Source organism: Mesocricetus auratus, unplaced genomic scaffold (genome assembly GCF_017639785.1).
Source record: "Mesocricetus auratus isolate SY011 unplaced genomic scaffold, BCM_Maur_2.0 Super-Scaffold_100008, whole genome shotgun sequence".
NCBI classification, from domain to species: domain Eukaryota; kingdom Metazoa; phylum Chordata; class Mammalia; order Rodentia; family Cricetidae; genus Mesocricetus; species Mesocricetus auratus.
In genome coordinates this window covers 27,600,266-27,619,152 of record NW_024429192.1, presented here as the reverse complement: position 1 = coordinate 27,619,152, position 18,887 = coordinate 27,600,266, and the positions used below count along the sequence as shown (strand labels likewise).

At 34.2% G+C, this 18,887-nt stretch overlaps 1 protein-coding gene across 3 annotated transcripts in view; it reads right to left on the bottom strand.

Annotated features, from left to right (window-relative positions):
• The window catches only part of Cadm2 (cell adhesion molecule 2), a 916,009-nt gene that overhangs the window by 58,480 nt on the left and 838,642 nt on the right, over positions 1–18,887 (bottom strand). For 2 of the 3 annotated variants that reach the window (XM_040750595.1, XM_005082055.4), the window contains one exon: positions 13,386–13,505. The exons of the other annotated variant lie outside the window; for it this stretch is intronic. In XM_040750595.1, the coding sequence (XP_040606529.1) occupies positions 13,386–13,505 (120 nt within the window). The remainder of the gene's footprint in view (positions 1–13,385; positions 13,506–18,887) is intronic. 3 annotated transcript variants of the gene reach the window in all.

The following is an 18,887-nucleotide window of genomic DNA, read 5'->3' as shown; positions in this document are numbered from 1 at the left end:
CTGCCCACATTTCGGTGGATGTTCCCCACCCATCTGCATGTAGGCAGCATTAATTAGATTCTGTGGGATACAGCAAAAAAGAAGGAAGGAAGGGATGTGACGATTGGAGAGGGGAATATTAGAGAGGTATCAGAAAGAGTAAAGGGAGGTAGAGTTGGATATGAACAAGATACATTGTGTATGTGCATGAAATCATTACGGAACCAATTAAAAACATCCTATCATAAAGGATCAGTGCTGAATTTTAACAAGTCTGAATGATGTTTATTGAACATGTGACTTTGATTTGTCCATGGTGTAACTACTGCTCGTTTGTAAGACCAGAACTAAATAAGAATCTGGAGAGTGGTCTGTATGAACTTTGTCATGGGCATCACATCAGGAACTCAATATTTGTTTTTCCCGTGAATGAAGTTTAATGGCGTATTTAGGTACATACATTTGTGAGAAGAAACAAACGGGAAAATAAGCAACATATGGTAGCAAGAGGAAAAACAATAGTGAGATAGTGGCATAAAAGAAAAAGAGACAAAAATAGGCAAGCAATCAAAAATCACCATACCCTAAGGTTAGGTTAAGATAGTAATACAATTTCTACTTGTTTTAACTTTTCAGACTTTCCAGATTTAAATGGATTTCAATTTTAGAATAGTGTTATAGAAATTCTTCAAATCCTTTCAAGCGGCAGAAGGATCGCTCTCCAAATTCCCAACTGAAATACTCCATTGGAGTATTCTGGACCCTGGAATAGAAGAAAACTCTGGTCTGAGAATGAGAATCACCAGGCATTTCAAAGAATTCAAGAATCAATGACTGCCAGCTGAGGACCAACAGAGCTGTACACCTCAGGAGGAAAGATAGACCCCCAAAGGTTCCTGATACGCTCCCATGTGCTGAGGTCCAAGACTGGATTAAACGGAAACAGGGGCATGGGGGGAGATGAACACAAACAGCCACCTCTCTGAATACTGACTGGGATGAAACATAACCAGCTGACCCGTATTCCTGATGCCACAGCTGGAATATCTTGCCACCACAGGACCCTCACTCCAATGGCCTATTTCAGCCTGCTTTCTTACAGAATCCAGGACCACCAGCCCAGTGATGGCACCACCCACAATGGTCTGGGGACTCTCCCATCAATCACTAAATAAGAAGATGTGTTTTAGTCCTGCTTACAGCCTGATCTTCTGGAGATATTTTCCTAAGTGAGGTTCCCTCTTCTCAAACGATTCTAGCTTGTCTCAGGTTGACATAACACTGTCCAGCACAGTTGCCTAAGAGAGTACCTTGAGATATAGTGCTCATGTCCAGGTAAATTTAAGTATCAGAACACCAAAAATATTAGAGAATTAGATTTCATTCTCATTCTTTTAAAAAACATTCTATTACAACCAGGCAGTGGTGGCACATGCCTTTATTCCCAGCACTTATGAGGAAGAGGCAGGCAGATCTCTGTGAGTTCAAGACCAGCCTCTTCTACAGACCTCCTTTCACGACAGGCTCCCAAGCTGCAGAGAAACTCTGTCTTGAAAAACAACAACAAAACAAAATAGAGAAAAAAAGACAAAACAAAACAAAACAACATCAAAAACTAAAAAAAAATTCTTAAAATTCTACTCTGAGTAAAACCATTTGCATTTTTCAATTTATAGCAAAAAGATAAACTGCAAAGGGGAATGAAACAGAACTGTTTTTATTTACATGGTTCTTACTGGTCAACATGAGTGAATGAATAACAAGTGCATACTTTAACATTGTTAAAGAAAATCACATTGTGCACTAAGGGCTATGATTGATGAGGCCAAAATCTTTCCAGAGAATAATTGCATTTTCTGAACAGCTATGATCTCAGAACTGAAAATTATTTTTCTATGAAATGTTAATTGAAAGAAAACTAATAAGACACATTTCTGTACATTTGTATTAATTTACTGATAATTAATTTTCAGATTCCTTTTCTCCACATAGTCAAGATTTAGCAACCATTTACTCCTCAAGGGTTAAAAAACAAAAACAAAGCCAGGCATTGGTGGTGCACGCCTTTAATCCCAGCACTCGGGAGGCAGAGGCAGGTGGATCTCTGTGAGTTCTAGGCCATCCTAGTCTACAGAGCGAGTTCCAGGACAGCCTCCAAAACAATACAGAGAAACCCTGTCTCGAAAAACCGAAAAAAAAAACCCACCAACCCCCCCCCAAAAAAACAACAACAAAAAGAACCAAAAATAAAACAACGACAACAACAACAACAAACAAAACCCAAAACAAAACAGGCAACAGAAGTTTTTCAATCATACAGGTAGATTAGGGGATGCTTTATTGACAATGCTCTCTGTACTCATGTATGCAACAAGACTCAAGTTATTTTTTCTTGGAAAGTAAACTATTAAGATGACAAAAGATAGTTTTTATAGATGTCTTTTTGTTTTACAACAATGCCAGTCCTTGTCAATTTTCTTCATTTATAGTGTTGGGATGTTCACAAATAGAGCGTAAAGGGAAACAAGATATTTAGGTGAATTATGAACACAGTTATTTATTACTGCTATTAGCTAATTACTAGCTTTCTACTACATACTTGTGCAATTTGCAGTGAAATAAAAGTTGGAATAAGAAGAGGAGGCCTCAAAAATCTATGGGGCCTGGAATAGTAGATCAGTATTTATCTCTGGCACAAATATGGACTTTGGGAGCCCATTCCACATGGAGGGATGCTCTCTCATCATGGACACATGCGGGAGGGCCTAGGCCCTGCCTGGTAGGATATGACAGACTTTGAAAATCCCCCATGGATGCCTTACCCTCCCTGGGGAGCAGAGGTGGGGATGGAGTGGGGTGTTGGGAGGTTTGGGGAAAAGGGGAGAAGGGGAGGGAGAGGGAGCAGGGAGTAACATGCTTAAAAAGTTAAATAAAAATTATAATAATAAAAATAGACTGAGAATGGCATCTTACCATATGAAATGGAGTGGGGGTGGACTAGTGGTGAGGTGATGAAGGGGGGGAGGAGGCAAAAGGGTGGGAGGTAAAACTGTGGTTGGAATGTAAAAAAAAAAATGATGGACTAAAGACTGACATTTTACTGCTTGACTAACAGGAACATAACTTCTGACCATGCCTTTGTTTTTTAATCCCAGTGGAATGTGCAAACCCACACTGTAGCTGTATCATGTATTCCCCATGGTATCTCTGTTGCTCCACTCAGACTCCCCTGATATTCACAGAGCTCCATTAAGTGTAAAGGCATTAGAAGGCAGAGCAAAAGGTCTTACTTGGATCTCACGTCTTTCAAAGTCCTCATCATGTTAAAATTCTGACACATTAGTGTCTGTAGACTCTGGCAACTACTATGCTATTCAAATTGGAACTCTTCTGCGTCTAGTCCTCTCAGAGCAACCAGAGTCACTTCCTTAGGCCACGTTGACCTAGTTATCAAAGTGTTTCTCTGTTGGAATGTTCTTGAACTTGTCCAACCTGTACTATGTCTCCAAACTAGATATACACTTCTGCTAAAACAACATTTTTTTCCAAGCTGCATGTTTAGCACTGGACAATAAATTGTTGTGCTTTTCCCTGGAGAAGACCACAGGTTGTGATAAAGGATATTTATATGTGTACATATATGCCTACACAATATGCATGAAATAGCAGAATAGAGCTAATGAATTTGAAAGAGAGTGGGAAATGGTACAATGGAGGATTTAGAGGAAGAAAAGGAAAGAGAGAAATGTTGTAATTAAATTATATTCTTACAAATTAAATATAATTTACTAAGTATTTTTGGTTACTTCCTTTTGAGATTCCTTTCTGCTTTCTCCATATATATTTAGTAAAATATCTTAACCATTTTATAAGGGTATTTATTTATTCAAGAATCAGCATTTTCAAAATGTCTACATAACTATTGATGAGACTAAAATTGCATGAACTTTATTTCCATATTTTAGAAGTCAGAAGAATCTGTTCTCCCACCCTGTAATCATCTTACACACACTTCACATCAACTAGCTCAAGAAGCCTTTAATTTTCTGGTCGCAGACTAACTTAAATGAATACTGAAAGCTAATAGGAGCTTATTTGAAATCTAGAGAAATAGGAAACTACTGTATTATTGAAGCAAAAGAAGTTTAAAGTACTACAATTATCTGAGCACTTATTGCAATTCCACAAACTCCCCAAAGTTAATAGATTTTATTAGACCCTTTTCAGAAGCCAGGCTTTGTAGCATTTGGATTTATTTGTTGTCCTGGCTAAAAGTTCCAGCTGAAGTCAAGGTCATCTTCTAGCCCAAAGTTGGTATAATTAGTATCAATCCAGTGTTTCACTGAGCTTACATTGAGGTTATTAACTGTGTTTCAGGCAGAGTGTCAAGGCAGCAAGGGCAAGGCTGGCAATCTCTTCTGCTTCAAAGGCAAAGCCCCTAATTTAATTCATCCGTTAGGAAGAAATATGCAGCCAGTTTAGTTTATTAATGACTTTAAAAGTAGTTTCAGGGATGTTCTAGAAATATTTATTCCTGTATGAGTCATGCATTTAAAATATGGAACAGAGGATCACATGTAACTCTTTTTAGACTCAGTTCTTTAAAAGCAATGTGCTTTCTCAAATTGTTGTGGCATAATTTTAGTATTTACATGAACAAGCATATATATACACTAACATGAGAAAACTGACTAAGGCTTCTTTTGTTTCTCAGAGGTTGTATTGCAAGACATATTTGTATAATAGTGGACTGTATTAAATTTAGGGTTTATTACTGTACAGTCATTCAGGAGAGTCTTAAATGCATGTATGAAAACAACCGATAGTCCTAATAACTTAAAATATATAAACCAGTGTAACAAGAATCGGTTTAAGTGGATGTAAGTCAAATAGAGAGGCAAGGTTAAAATAAAATTAGGCAGCCCTTAAGAATGTCAGGAGAAAAAACAACAATATAATCTATTGTATTATACCACTGTCTTTATGGAATGCTACTTAGAAATGAAAACACAGATTTTCATGGTACATGTCTTATACGTTGTAAAAGCTAGTAAATGCTTAAAGTTTCTCAAACTGTGTCAGCAGACAAGTTCACATGAATCAGAAGTAAATTATTTCATTTTGCAAATGACTATAAAAAAGCAAAACAGTGATGTGCTTTTCCCTTTCCAAATGAGATTTGCTATAAAGGAGCAACATTTATGCCAGCCTGCCTTGAATTGCCTGACTCATTGCTCTGATTCCAAAGTTGGTTACTACCAGGTTGTATCACATGAACTCTCAGCCAGCAATCTTACTCAGCTATGTAGTAGTCGAGGTGACAATGTGGCTTGTATTGAAAGTAGAAGTACCTCCAACCACAGAACATGCCCACTGTCTATCCATCATTCTAAGAGAGAAATATATGTGCTGTCTTGTTTCCAACATTTGTTGTGTTTCATATACTCAATTATAAAAAAGACACAACTTCATATTACACAGGTTTTTCCAAATACAAAAAGATAGATATCATTATTATATTAGACTAAACATTGAAACCTGTCTTTTTTGCCAATAAATAACTTTCTGTATACAGGCTGTCTGAATTGAAAATTATCAAGCAAAATAAAAATTAATGACAACATGATGACACTTAATTTTTAAAAGCTCACAACACCATGCAAATTGTGTTTGATTACTATCATAAAACCAGAAACGTTTTTAATAGCTAAGCACTCATAATAAAAGCTCACAAACAACTTCTTGATTTGCACACTTTGGGACTTATCTGTGTCAAGATGATATACTCTTGACATACTTAATGCTCTATTTGAGTGACTTTATTCTGCCTGATTCAGAACAGTCCTGGTTATGCTACAATCATTCTTCGTTATGGCTCAACCTTTTTCACTCTAATTCTGACAAATTGTTATCTCTGTATTCTTCTACTTAAAGTCATCTATATAAAAGAGGCAAGAACAGAAATACTTTCAAGAATAAATAAAAATTGATCAAGTGTATACAGGATTTGTAACACAAACACACATTCTGGACAAACATAGCAAAACAACTGAAATCATTGCTTTTTAAAGCCTGTCTGAATTGAACAAATGCTTTTGGCACTAGTTTCAAGTGCACATAGCATTTTCTGCTTGTCAGGCTTGAACTTTTTTATGCTGATATGTATTACGGACAACTTATGATTATTAAAAGAGTCTATATCAAAGATTCTCAATCTTTCAAATGTTGAACCGTTTTGTAAAGGAAAGCCTTCCCACCAGCCTGGTTCCAGAGCGGTATCAGTCCCAAATAAACACACAGGAGGCTATATTAATTATGAAGCTGTTGGCCTTGCTTGTTTCCTACTGGCTAGCTCTGACTTAATTATTTATCACATAATTGCTAATCTAAGCATTTCTCTTACCGGAGAACTTTCCGGGCTTCCTACCCCATAGCATTACATCTCAACTCCCTGTGTTTCTCCTACCCAGAGTCCTCCTGGATTCCTAGTCCCACCTATATTGGTTCCCTATTGGCCAACAGTGCTTTATTGACATATACACAGGACTTCCCCCAATGATGTTGAGTGACCCCTGTAAAGGGTCTTTTGACCCCTAAGAAGACTGTCACCCACAGGTTGAGAACTACTGGTCTGTATTAATATTGGCATAATTTGATGATTCATATCAAATTCTCTATGCTGACATAAAGCAAATGCTGAAGTAAATTTTATATTCAAATTACACAGCAAACATGTATTAAAATGAACTTACTATTGCTTCAGTTCTTTAGAGAGGAAAGCAGTCATTTATTAACATTTTTTAAAATTAATATTTGAAGAATGTGTTCATATACATTTCTATATTCAACTATATTTAGTAAATTACGTTTTTATTTTGTAATTCTTAGGATTCTAAAATATAATTTTAGCATTGAGGTTTAAAATGCCTGTTATGAAGACATGTGAATTTTAGATGCTTGCTAATGCTTCCATAACTATAAGGTCAACATATACATGCATACACACATACATATATACATATACATATACAAACACACATATATATGTATATATGTATATTCAATATATATATTGAATTTTGATCTGAATATTCAATCCAAATCATTACATTGAAAATCTAACTATTAACATGGAAGACCTAGAAATAGGTCCTTGAAATGGACGCATCAGTTCATTAGTATGAGTCCTTGACTGGAATATATGCTCCCACCTTTCTGCCATGTGGTAACAGAAGTAGAAGCCACTAAATAAGAAGGTCCTTATTTGTTCCAAACCTATGCCTTTGATATGGGCTTACTCTGAGAAATGTAAGAAATAAGTATTGATCATGAAACATCTGATTTATTCTATTACATTCTGGGAATAGCGTTACCTCTAACTTGCATGTGTTGAGATTACAGCTGTGTCATGCCATCCCTGGTTCATATGATGCTGGAGATTAAACCAGGGATGTGCCTGCTAGGCAAGAACCAGGAATTTTTGTCTGTGTCTGTCCTTTCTTAATTAAAAATATCCATAGCCTCTTTGTTTGTAACAGCATTGTCAACTAATTTTGTTTTGAAACTGGAGTCATAATAAACTAGTTTATAGTCTTAGAAAAATAATGGCTTTCCTAGATTTTAATTTACATATTCGTGTGTGTGTGTGTGTGTGTGTGTGTGTGTGTGTGAGTCCATGATTAAATATGTGCACATGCAGGCAAGTGACTAGCTTTCTCCAGTGGGTGATGGAAAGTGAACACTGGTTCTCAGGGGAAGCAGCAAGTGCTTTTAACCACATAGCCATCCTTCCAGCCCAACTCTTTTAGTAACAAAAATTATGTATTTGCAACTACAAAATTTGGTATAAGTACTCTAGAATGAAACCTATAATTCTTATATTTACATTGATTATGTAAACAAATTTGTTGCCATTTTATGTTTTAAAAATATGATTATTTGAACTGACTCGCTGGACATAAACATCTTAACACTGAACAGGTAATCCTCATATTGATCGGATATTTTTGTGGAAAAGGATATCATTGTTTAGGAATATTTTTGTCTTAAATAAGAAGGGTCAGTTATGATCTTCATTTAAAATACATTAGCAAATATGCACAATTGATAAAGTTTTTCTCATGTTAAAAAACTGAGTTAAAATTAAGTTCAAGTCATCATCTAAAAAATGATGGTGCCACTAATGGCTACTAGAACTTGATAAAGTTTTTATGACTAGAAAATTGTATGTTGTGTGTATAAAAATTTAATATGCCATGGTAAAGTAGTACTTCTATTAATGTCAAAAATCACCATAAACCATTCAGAATAATTTTCATAATTAGATTTAACTCTCTGAATCTTAATTTAATAACTCAAAGAAACAACATTAGTAAATGATAATATAAATATAAGTTAAATATATAAATAATATGTGTAATATGTGTGTATGTATATGTTACAAAATAAAATGACATCTTAGGACTTTGAGTTAATAAGAGAAACCTCAAAAGCAATATTTAAAATTTGTTATAAAAATTCTCTTTTGTAATGGAAGTGTTTTATTTATAAAACTTTCAGATTTTACATATATATCATAAATCATTAATTATTTAAATGTAATGGAAAACTGATATCCTCCAAAATAAACATAGGTGATCAACAGCTTACAAATTTCATATGCCCTAGCATCATTTTTATATAATATTTTTCAAGTGCATAGTAAAAGTCATTTGAAATTACAAAACAATTAGTAAATTAACAGAATTTAGTAATTTAATTTCGATTAAATAATTCCAGAAGAATTAAAAATGTAATTGTTTTTGAAAAATAAAACCTCCCATTTCATTAACTGTATAACTACACATAGACCTCTTACTTTTTTAAAAATTACTGATCCACTTTTTCAAACTCTACTGTGATATTACTTAGTAAGTGGATGAATCTGCCTTAGTCTTTATCTTTTTGGAGTGAAAGAGCTTTTAAATTATTTCTTTAACCGATGATTCCCTCTTCCCCCTATTCTACCCCCCACTCAACCTTCCTGTTTCCCCATGACCTCCTCTCTCTTCCTCTTCTCCCCCTCTCTTCTTCCCAGCTCCCACTCCCCCCCACCCCTAGCCGTGTTCCCCATATGTTCAGAAGATCTTGCCTCATTCCTCTTCTCTGGGGTACCATGCATATCTCTTAGGTTCTTTCCTGCTTCTCAGACTCTCTGTCAGTAGAATTGCAGACTGGCACTATTCTGATCCATGTCTAAATCCATATATGAGCGAGTACATACCATGTTTGTCTTTTTGTGACTGGGTTACCTCACTCAGGATGGTTTCTTCTAGTGCCATCCATTTACCTGCGAATTTCAAGATTCCATTGTTTTTTTTTCTGCTGAGTAATACTCCATTGTGTAAATGTACCACATTTTCTCTATCCACTCTTCAGTTGAGGGGCATCTAGGCTGCTTCCAGGTTATGGCTATTACAAATAATGCTGCAAAAAACATAGTGGAGCAGATGCCCTTGTTGTATGAATTTGCATCTTTTGAATATATGCCTAAGTGTGGAATTGCTGGGTCTTGTGGTAGATTGATTCCCATTTTCCTGAGGAATCTCCATACTGATTTCCAAAGTGACTGTACAAGTTGGCACTCCCAGCAGCAGTGGAGGAGTATTCCCCTCTCTCCATATCCTCTCCAGCATAAATTGTCTTCGGTGTTTTTGATTTTAGCCATTCTGACAGGAGGAAGACGGGTCAGGCACCAGTGTGACCTCTAGTGATCTAAAGGGATGACACCAACTGGCAAGCTAAGCAATAGTGGAGAGACCACCTTAAATGCCCATTTTCCTGATAATGAACTTGATGTCTATAACCATCCTGGAGCCTTCATCCAATGACTGATGGAAACAGAGGCAAACACCCACAGTTAAACACTGAACTGAACCCATGGAACCCAGTGACAGAGAGAGAGGAGCGATGAGCAAATTGTCAAAGAATGAGCTGGCAAAACCAGCAGAGACAGCTGATCTGAACAGGGGAGAGCTCTTGGACCCCAGACCGACAGCTGGGAGGCCAGCATGGGACTGATCCAGACCCCCTGAGTGTGAGAGTCAGTGAGGAGGCCTGGGAAACCTATGGGGCCCTGGGCAGTGGATCAGTGTTTATCCCTGGCATACAAACAGACATCGTGTGTTTATAATACAAAGAGGGATGCTCTCTCAGCCTGGACTCTTAGGGTAGTGCCTGGGCCCTGCCCTAAGTGAAATGACAGACTCTAGGTATCCCCTATGTGGAAGGAAATGGCAATAGGGTGGGTGTCTAGGGGAGATGGTGGGGGGTGTGGGAGGAGGGGAGGGAGAGGGAACTGGGATTGACATGTGAAACAAGCTATTTAAAATTAACATAATAAAATAAAAAATTATTTCTTTAAATTTTGAGACCATTATGATGTGATCTCCCTCTTTTCTCCTCCAAATCCTCCCATAAACCACTCCTTGCTCTCTTTCAAACTTATTGCTTCTGGTTTTCATTAATAATTGCATAAAGTCATATATATATCCCTAAATATATAAGTACAACCACTTTGGTCTGTATGCTACTTGCATTGGATAACAAATCAGTGCATTCTTTGTGTAAGAATATTTCTCTGGCTCTCCATACTCCTTAGTTACTTCAGTTTTATAGATTTGAGACCTCTTAGGCATTTCCCTATCCATGTTAGCATGTCTGTTGTATGTTTAGGAAGTCACATAGATGTGATGTCATGGTAGCTTTTTATAACATAAGGAAATCTATGCCTAATACTAGAAACCTAGGCAACTACCCAGAGCTATGAAGTCATGGACCTTGGAGGGTGATAGAATTTTGTTGAAAGTTACTTCCAGAAGTAAAAATTGTCTAGAACACATGTTAGTATACAGATAAACTGACAACACGAATATGATTAACTTGCTACAATTTTTCATACTAGTAAAGATAAATGCTATAATTTATGAAATTTCAAGAAATTGTTTTTAATCCTAATAAAATCATGCATATTCTGTTTATTTTATATTATACTCAGAAAAAGAAATGCAATGATAAACAAGAAGGAAATTTACAAAACAAACTTTTCTTTTCCCTTTGGTTATCATAATTTCTCAGACACTGTGATTTATTGTCAATCATGTTAATTACATAAAGACATGAGTAACAAATTATCCACAAATGTGTTGCATCAAACACTCAAATCTGATTGACAGTGTGCAAGACCTCCATATCACAAAACTTACTGAGTAAAACACCCACAGCATTACTTTCATACTGCATGAATTATCTGAACATTTATCCCCTAAGTATGGACTAGAATATAAATGATGTAAGTGGCCTTGGTTACTTCTCTGATGTTTAATGGAGAGGAAAGAGAAAAAAATGGGAATTAGGCTAACATTCAGTGTCTTTTACTATTTACACCACATGCCATTCTCAGTTAAGCAAATTTTCTATTTCTTTACATCTTACTGGATTCTAAATGTTTAAGCATTCTTTTTTATTGTGTTTTTATTATAACATTTCTTCCCTCTCTTTTCTTCATCCAAATTCTCCCCTATACTCCCACTCCACTCTCCTTAAGTATTTATGACCCCCTTTTGCATCAGCTGTTACTGAATGTAAATATAAATTTGTATATACATACGTTCCCAAATATAATCTATTCATTCCATATGTTACTTGTATGCATGTTTTCAGAGCTATTTTTTTTGGTACTGAAAAACAAATTGATATGACCTTCCTTGGAGCCTGTGGAGGGCCACCTCTCCCTCTCCTAGTTTCCTCAATTACATGTAATTCTTTGCGAAGGGTTGGGATCTGGTTGGCTTTTCCCCATGTAGTTAGGCATGTCCATTGTTGTCATACTTGTTCACATTTGGATAGTCATGTTGCTAGACCCATAAAGTGTTACCAACATGACCATATATGCGTGAGTTTTAGTGTTTACAGGCATGTTTGTGCTATAATAGGACTAATTCACTCACTAATAGTATTATAATATTTATAATATGATAATATAAATTTATAAAGTACAATCTGTAATTATATTGTAAGGGTATTTAAAATAAAGAAAAGGAGACATTTATATGTTTGTTATTCTTATGCCTTAAGCACTTTTTACTTTGCCTCATGGTTTTCTGTTTTATATCTTTCCTCTTAATACAATAATATGTAGGAAAATCCTTAAATACTGCTATCATAAGTTCAGATACAGTTGAAAATAAGCCCATTAAGTAAAACATAAAAAATTCTTATTGCTGCTGATATCAAATTATTTTGTCACCACTCATTTCCATGATAATATAGCTGACCATAATTATTAATAATTAACAGTCACCAGACATGTTTTTTCTACAATAAGAGGAAAACAAGTTTTTAAAACTGTTGTGAAAGGCTTCAATCCAATTTCTTATCAAGATTGAATAAAATCCAAGAATAAATAATACTGTACCAGAAAAGTCATATAAGGTAAGATATAAAAAAGATAAAAGTAAATCATTCTTGCTGTCATTCAATTACCTGTTGGAACATTGAGTTTCCATTGACATCCAGTTAAATTGTTACACTTAATATGTTAGTTTAGCTTTAAGACACAAAATGCATGTAAGTGGGGAAAGGGAAGGATTAAATGAGGAATTCTTTCTGCATATTGCCGTGAATATATTAAAAATAAGGCTTGTTTTCTTTCTATAATTTCTGTGATTGTTTTTTTTTTGCATTGGAGGTTATTTCTATTCCTATAAGTAAGGCTGCTCTCTTTGGTTGAAATAAAAATATACTTATTTGAATACTAATTACAGAGTATTCATAGAGCCAGGTATAAATTCACATTAGGTCAGAAAACTCGAGAATATTCCATTGTAGACTATTCGGCTAGTGGAATCACTTTATAGTGACACACATTTTGAGTATTTACCTGAAAGTTCAAAGTGGTAAAGCACACATGACTGCTCATTTTAGAAAAGTTTCAATACCATGAAAACTTCAATTTGTAGAGGAATATCAAGTCAGTAACATTAACAAAGCATATTAACAGCCAAATGCTATCTCCGCATCATTGAGCATGTTATTTCTTTACATTTCAAGGAAAATCAAAATTTGTATCCTGTCTTCACACTTCAAGTTTGCTTAATGTAGTGGAGATACTTTTCTTTTTTTAATAACTTTGATACCATAATACTTTGATACCAGTCATAAGTGACACTAAAAATAAAATATACCATTTGACTCATATTCTACTTTAGTAATGCTACTTTATACTTATCTTGCTGACCTAATTACATCGTATAATTAAGATAACATAAATAAGTAAATTGGCTCTCAGTTATTCTATTCTGAACAAGATCCTTCTGTACAGCTCACTGGCTGGGCTTCTGAGGCTATAACAAAGAAGCATACTGTACCTCTTCTGCTGCTGCTTGACGCAGATGTGCTTGGGCTGGTTGTTATGGCTACAGTGGTTGTTACTGGTGCAGTGGTAAGGGAGGGGATGATAGTAGTGGGAAGCAAAGTGGTAGGAACATCTGGTGAGTGGAAAGAAACAAAATATAAAATAAAATCATATCATGCAAACAAAAGAAAAACACAAATGATTCAAGTGATAAATGCACACATCTTATTTAGACTTAATTTATAAGTTGAAACAGAATAACAGGTACAAAACAACCATAACACACAGGTTCCGTCATTTTTCTTTCACTTTTCTCTTGTGCTCCATAAAAAGAAGGTTCTGGGAGCTATTCTTGAGATAAGTAAATCATTTGCAATATTTAAAGTGAAATTTAAAATGACAAGAATTCACTTGTTCTTTGAGTCATTTGAAAATCTCACATGCAGTAGCAAAATACACATATGTAAAATTAAAGTGACATGCTTTGTCAAGGGAATAAACAAAGAAACAGCACATACAGAAATAAACACAAATGCCACCATATACGATTAAAGAAGTGTTAACGATGAGTATGTTATGCATGTTAAATAATGCCTTTCTTTTTCCTTACAGGAAAAATGATAGGAAATGGGATGAGAGCCCTCTTTAGCAACAAACAAAAGAAGCCAATTGTTATTATAATTGTTACTTTGCTTCTCCTGTTTTCACAGACAATGTTAATGCACAGTTTAAAGTCTGGCAAGTCTTACCCAATTAGCTGGTAACGCCTTCTAACAAATTTGCAGTACCTAGGAGTCTTTTACAAGTATTGAGTCATCTAGCATGGAACGCGATGTGATGTTCGGACAAGCTTATGACTTATTTGAATCCAGGACACAAAGAGAAGTTACTGAATAAGGGTCTGAACTATACCAGTCAGTCTCCAATCCATAATTAGTCGAGTTGTCATAAGTTAAAATTTGGTTCAAATCCGGGTGTAACAATGAACAGAAAGAACATTTTAGTGTGCCGTGCCCAGGTCTTCCTTCATTTCATTAGACCAGTCTCAAGTATCTAGAGTAGGAAAGAGAGGCCTCAAGCAATTCTGCCAGTGTCAAGCTATGAAAAACCTTGGGAAAATCCTTAGAATTTTTTTCCCAGCAGATAGGCATATAATTTACACAGCAAGGAAATTAGAAACACTTCCTCAATTACCCGTAATTGCTGTACTGGGGTTTGATTTTGTATGTTTGTCATGAAACCCCAATATAGTCACAATGCTTGACACATGATTTCGTTGTTGAAAGATTTCTTGTCATTCTTTCTAGGAAAAGTCTTTGAGTCACTCCAAACATTTTTCAAGTTCTTTACTCTGGTAAATAGCTCTACTCGATCTGCCTGACTCTACCCGCTGAATCCTGCACACTGGAGACACCAAAACCAGCATGAGACCACTCTCTTATCTTGAGTATTGATGTTTACACCTGTTTTTCAACAGGGAAAATGCTTCCTGGCCAGTAAAATTAAGAAAACAACCTCCAAAAACTCAATGGTATTACATTAATCACTAGGGAAAATGGGCATTGCCTGGAGAGCAATTTATCATGATCCTAAGGTGGCATTGGTTTTACAAAGAGCATTGTGAACAAATAAGAACTATGTTTTTATGCCCATGGCATACTATTTGTTGCTTTTTATCATCCATTCTTATTGCTTAATAAGATTTTAAACAGAATAGAAGGTAAATGAAAACATACTCAATAAAAAATAGTAATTTCTTTTGTCTACCTAAAATAGAAAATAGTAATTTTTATTAGAAATATTATTGTCTCATTTGGAGTCTCAAATGTGTTTAGGCAAAACCAACATCTAGAATATATTTAAAAGTTCATATATAGAGTCTAATTAAGTTTATCACAGATTATAAAATTAGTTTTTGTTTTCAAATAGTAAAGTAAAATAACATCCTCTTAACCTTTATGTGAGAAACAAAACAGCCTTTCAAATTACCTTTATTAATTAATTACGATAGCTGGCTAAAGATAAATGGCTTATATTCATTTGTTTAGTCTGGTTTACTCTAAACAAATTATTAATTGGATTTATTTATACCTTTACCCATCTCAGCAATGATAGAAATTTTGTGTTATTTGGGAGCTTACATATGTTCATGGTTTCTAAGCATTCTTAAATGAACCCATCCCATCTTATAAGTGTCCAATTCAATAAATGTAGATTCTTTTATCATTTTCTAGTATTTAATGAATTAGTAATTTCATTACTTACTAATAAAATTTAAAACATTGATAAAGCACTATGAAATATGTAGATAGATGAGAAAGTAGACACTATCTAACATCTAGGCTGGCTCCCAAGTATTTTCCACATTACCTAGAAGATTCATGTATTATTGATAACAATTTAAGGACAACTGTGTAAAAATGCATGCCAAAAAGAAATCTTTCTCAATCAGCATTACATGTTTTTATTACTACTCAAATGCTATGTAGCTTTTAAAATATGTTAATTTTCCATGAGTTTTCATCCTGGACTTTTACAATTCATTCAAGTTTGTTTTAAATTATTTCAACTCAGTGGTGAATAGTAAAGTTAAAATAACCCAAAATATTCATTTCTAGAAAACAATTAGAAACGTGTAAAACTCAACAATGTAAGAGAAGCTAGAATTAGTTAGAAATGTCAGAAAGATTACAAGAAATTACATGAAACTTCTGCCTCATACTTAAACTTTCTATTTGATCTGATTTTGTTCAGGCCTTTCTGCATTTGATAATTAACCCTGGAAAGAAGAACTTTTAGTTAGTGCACAGGTTTCTGCTTCGTATAAATATATGACTATATAAAAGAACCAAAAAAAAAAGCCCTTATGTGACAGGAAGAACTGAATGTAATAGAATTAAAGGGGGAAACTAATTTTCTCATAAACACTCTCTATATCTTAAGACAGGAAAAATATACTGTTAGTTTTTGAAGAATGTTTTTTAGAACCACGATGTACTTTTTTATTTTCAGTTAAAAAGAAAACAATAAGTGCAATATCAGAAACAAACAATTACTAATTTATAAGTAACTTATTAATGTAGATTATACATATATGAATTACATGACTTACAGACAGCAATTTAATGGGACATGCACTGATTTGAGAGCTGTCCTACTGACAACTCAAGATCCTTAAGCCTGGGTGGCTTGAATAGGACCTGGAAAATCAGATATTAACAAATGACTCTGAGAATTCTTCCTAAGTCAAAATATCCTTTCCCAGTTTTTATAAAATTCAAACTTACTTTTGGAAAGTCTTCTATAAATGAGAAGCAATATTTAAGAAAACTTAGCAAGTATCTCAGTAATGAATGTTTAAGTTGTTAATTTTGGCCTTTTGGGCTTACATTTTCTTATGGAAATATGAGATATAAAGCTACTATATATCTGCCTTATATTTTTTAAGATAAGTTCTTACTATGAAGCCCTGGCAGCCTAAACCTCCCTCTGGAGACCAGTCTGTCTCTGGTGTCAACATGCATGGACCTCATATTTTTGATGTATCTATAATCAAAGAGAATTTAAAAACCATTATACCAATAATACAAGAACTAATGAGATAAAGCAACATGATATAAAGCACAGCCATGTTTCCCTTTTAGTATTTATCTGTTAATTTTTTCAAAGAAGAAAACATTGTTATTTATATTCAAGTTACTCACATGCACATATGGCAAAATGCTCAATATTTGTTCATCTGTAATTAATTAATGTCCTATATTTGAACTTAATCACAATATTTGTGTGAAACAAAAACTATGGAACCACATGGCTCATCAAGTGAAGATGCCTGATTTCAACACCAAGGATCTGAGTTCAATACCCGGGACACACATGGTAAAAGGAAAGGAACAACTCTGGTAAATGATTTTCTGACCTCTGCATATGTGTGGTGGTATAGCTACACACAACATATAAGCATAATAGTAATTTCATCGTAATTATATTTTGTCCAGACCTAATCATTAAAATTAGAAATTTTACAGAAATTATTGAGACCCTCTTTTCATTCAAACAAGAGCCTTCTCACTTATGGTCTTAATAAACAAGACATTAATACAAGCTTATGAATGAATTTATTTGAATGCCTCATTAGTTAATGGCAATTTTTAAAGTTGTTAGTTTTGATTATAACACCAATTTCTCTGAAAACATAATTGAGTTTTTAAATTTCTTTTCCTAAAAGACTGCCATTGTGTGCAAAATACTATATATACTCATGGTCTAAAGTGAATAAAATTTGCTTGACAAATTTAGATGACTTGTTAAATAAACTCATTGAATTCTATGAATTCATTAGAATTTAAATACAGTCATAAGTCATTAAATACAAACCCAATTTACTGAATAAAAGTATGCATGTATTTCAGCACTATACAATATGTGTTATATACTTTGTACATAAATACTTAAATTTTAAACAATCAAGTAAGAGTTTCTTTAATTACAAACACATATATTACAGTAAGTGCAGAGGTTCCCTTTAAAGGAAAATTGTAACATTTTTATTGACAGGAAACTGAGAAAAAGGTTTAAGTCATACAAGTTGGTTTGTGAATTTGTGTTCAGGTAAGGTATCCATTGTAAGTAACTTTAAATAATCATATTGCAGAAAAAGTTTCCTTCTCTGTACCTGCAAATGCTTTGTTTACCACACGTTACAATCGCTTTGTATGCTACCTCACACAATAAACACCCGGGTTAGCATTACATAAAAACGTGTCTTCATTAGATACAAATACTGTTTTTCCTGGGACACATACACTTGACCCAATTTGGGTTAGCTGTACTGATGAACAGTATCAAGAAATATAATTGAGTATTTAGAAAAATTTTACATTCATGTGTAGAGAGTATGTAGCATTTACCTGGCATTTACCATTTAATACAATTTTTATATATTTATATTAAGTATATATTGAATATTACATCTATTTTATATATAATATGTTTTATATAATATATACATATATATCAATGAAACAAAAAGTCTAAGAAAACAATCTACTTAATACTGTGCTTTCTTAGTTCCTTCCTAGTTATGTATGCCTTAGGGGCTTTGAAAACACTCCTATGGATGATAAAAATGTCAATAAATAAGCAATATATCACTTCTAAGAGCATAAATATGTAACCAATATTTAAATAATATTAATATGCATGAACAGTGTAGTTTTGCACAAAATAGTATAAAATTCCTGCTAAAGATCTACACGTGTGAAAGAATGCTATAAAATATGAAAGTACAGAAGCTGAAGGAACATCAGAATGAGTGTATCAGCATTTTAAATTTGTTAGAATTATAACTAATAAATGCCAATCAAAATAATGGGAAAGAGCTCCTCCCTCCACTTGCTAAACAAGGAATAAGAAACACAGAACCCTGTCTTCTTCTGGGGATTATTAAACCACACAGATTCCATCTAGCCCTGTCAGAATGAAGTCACTTCCAACAGGAACCTTGTACAACAAA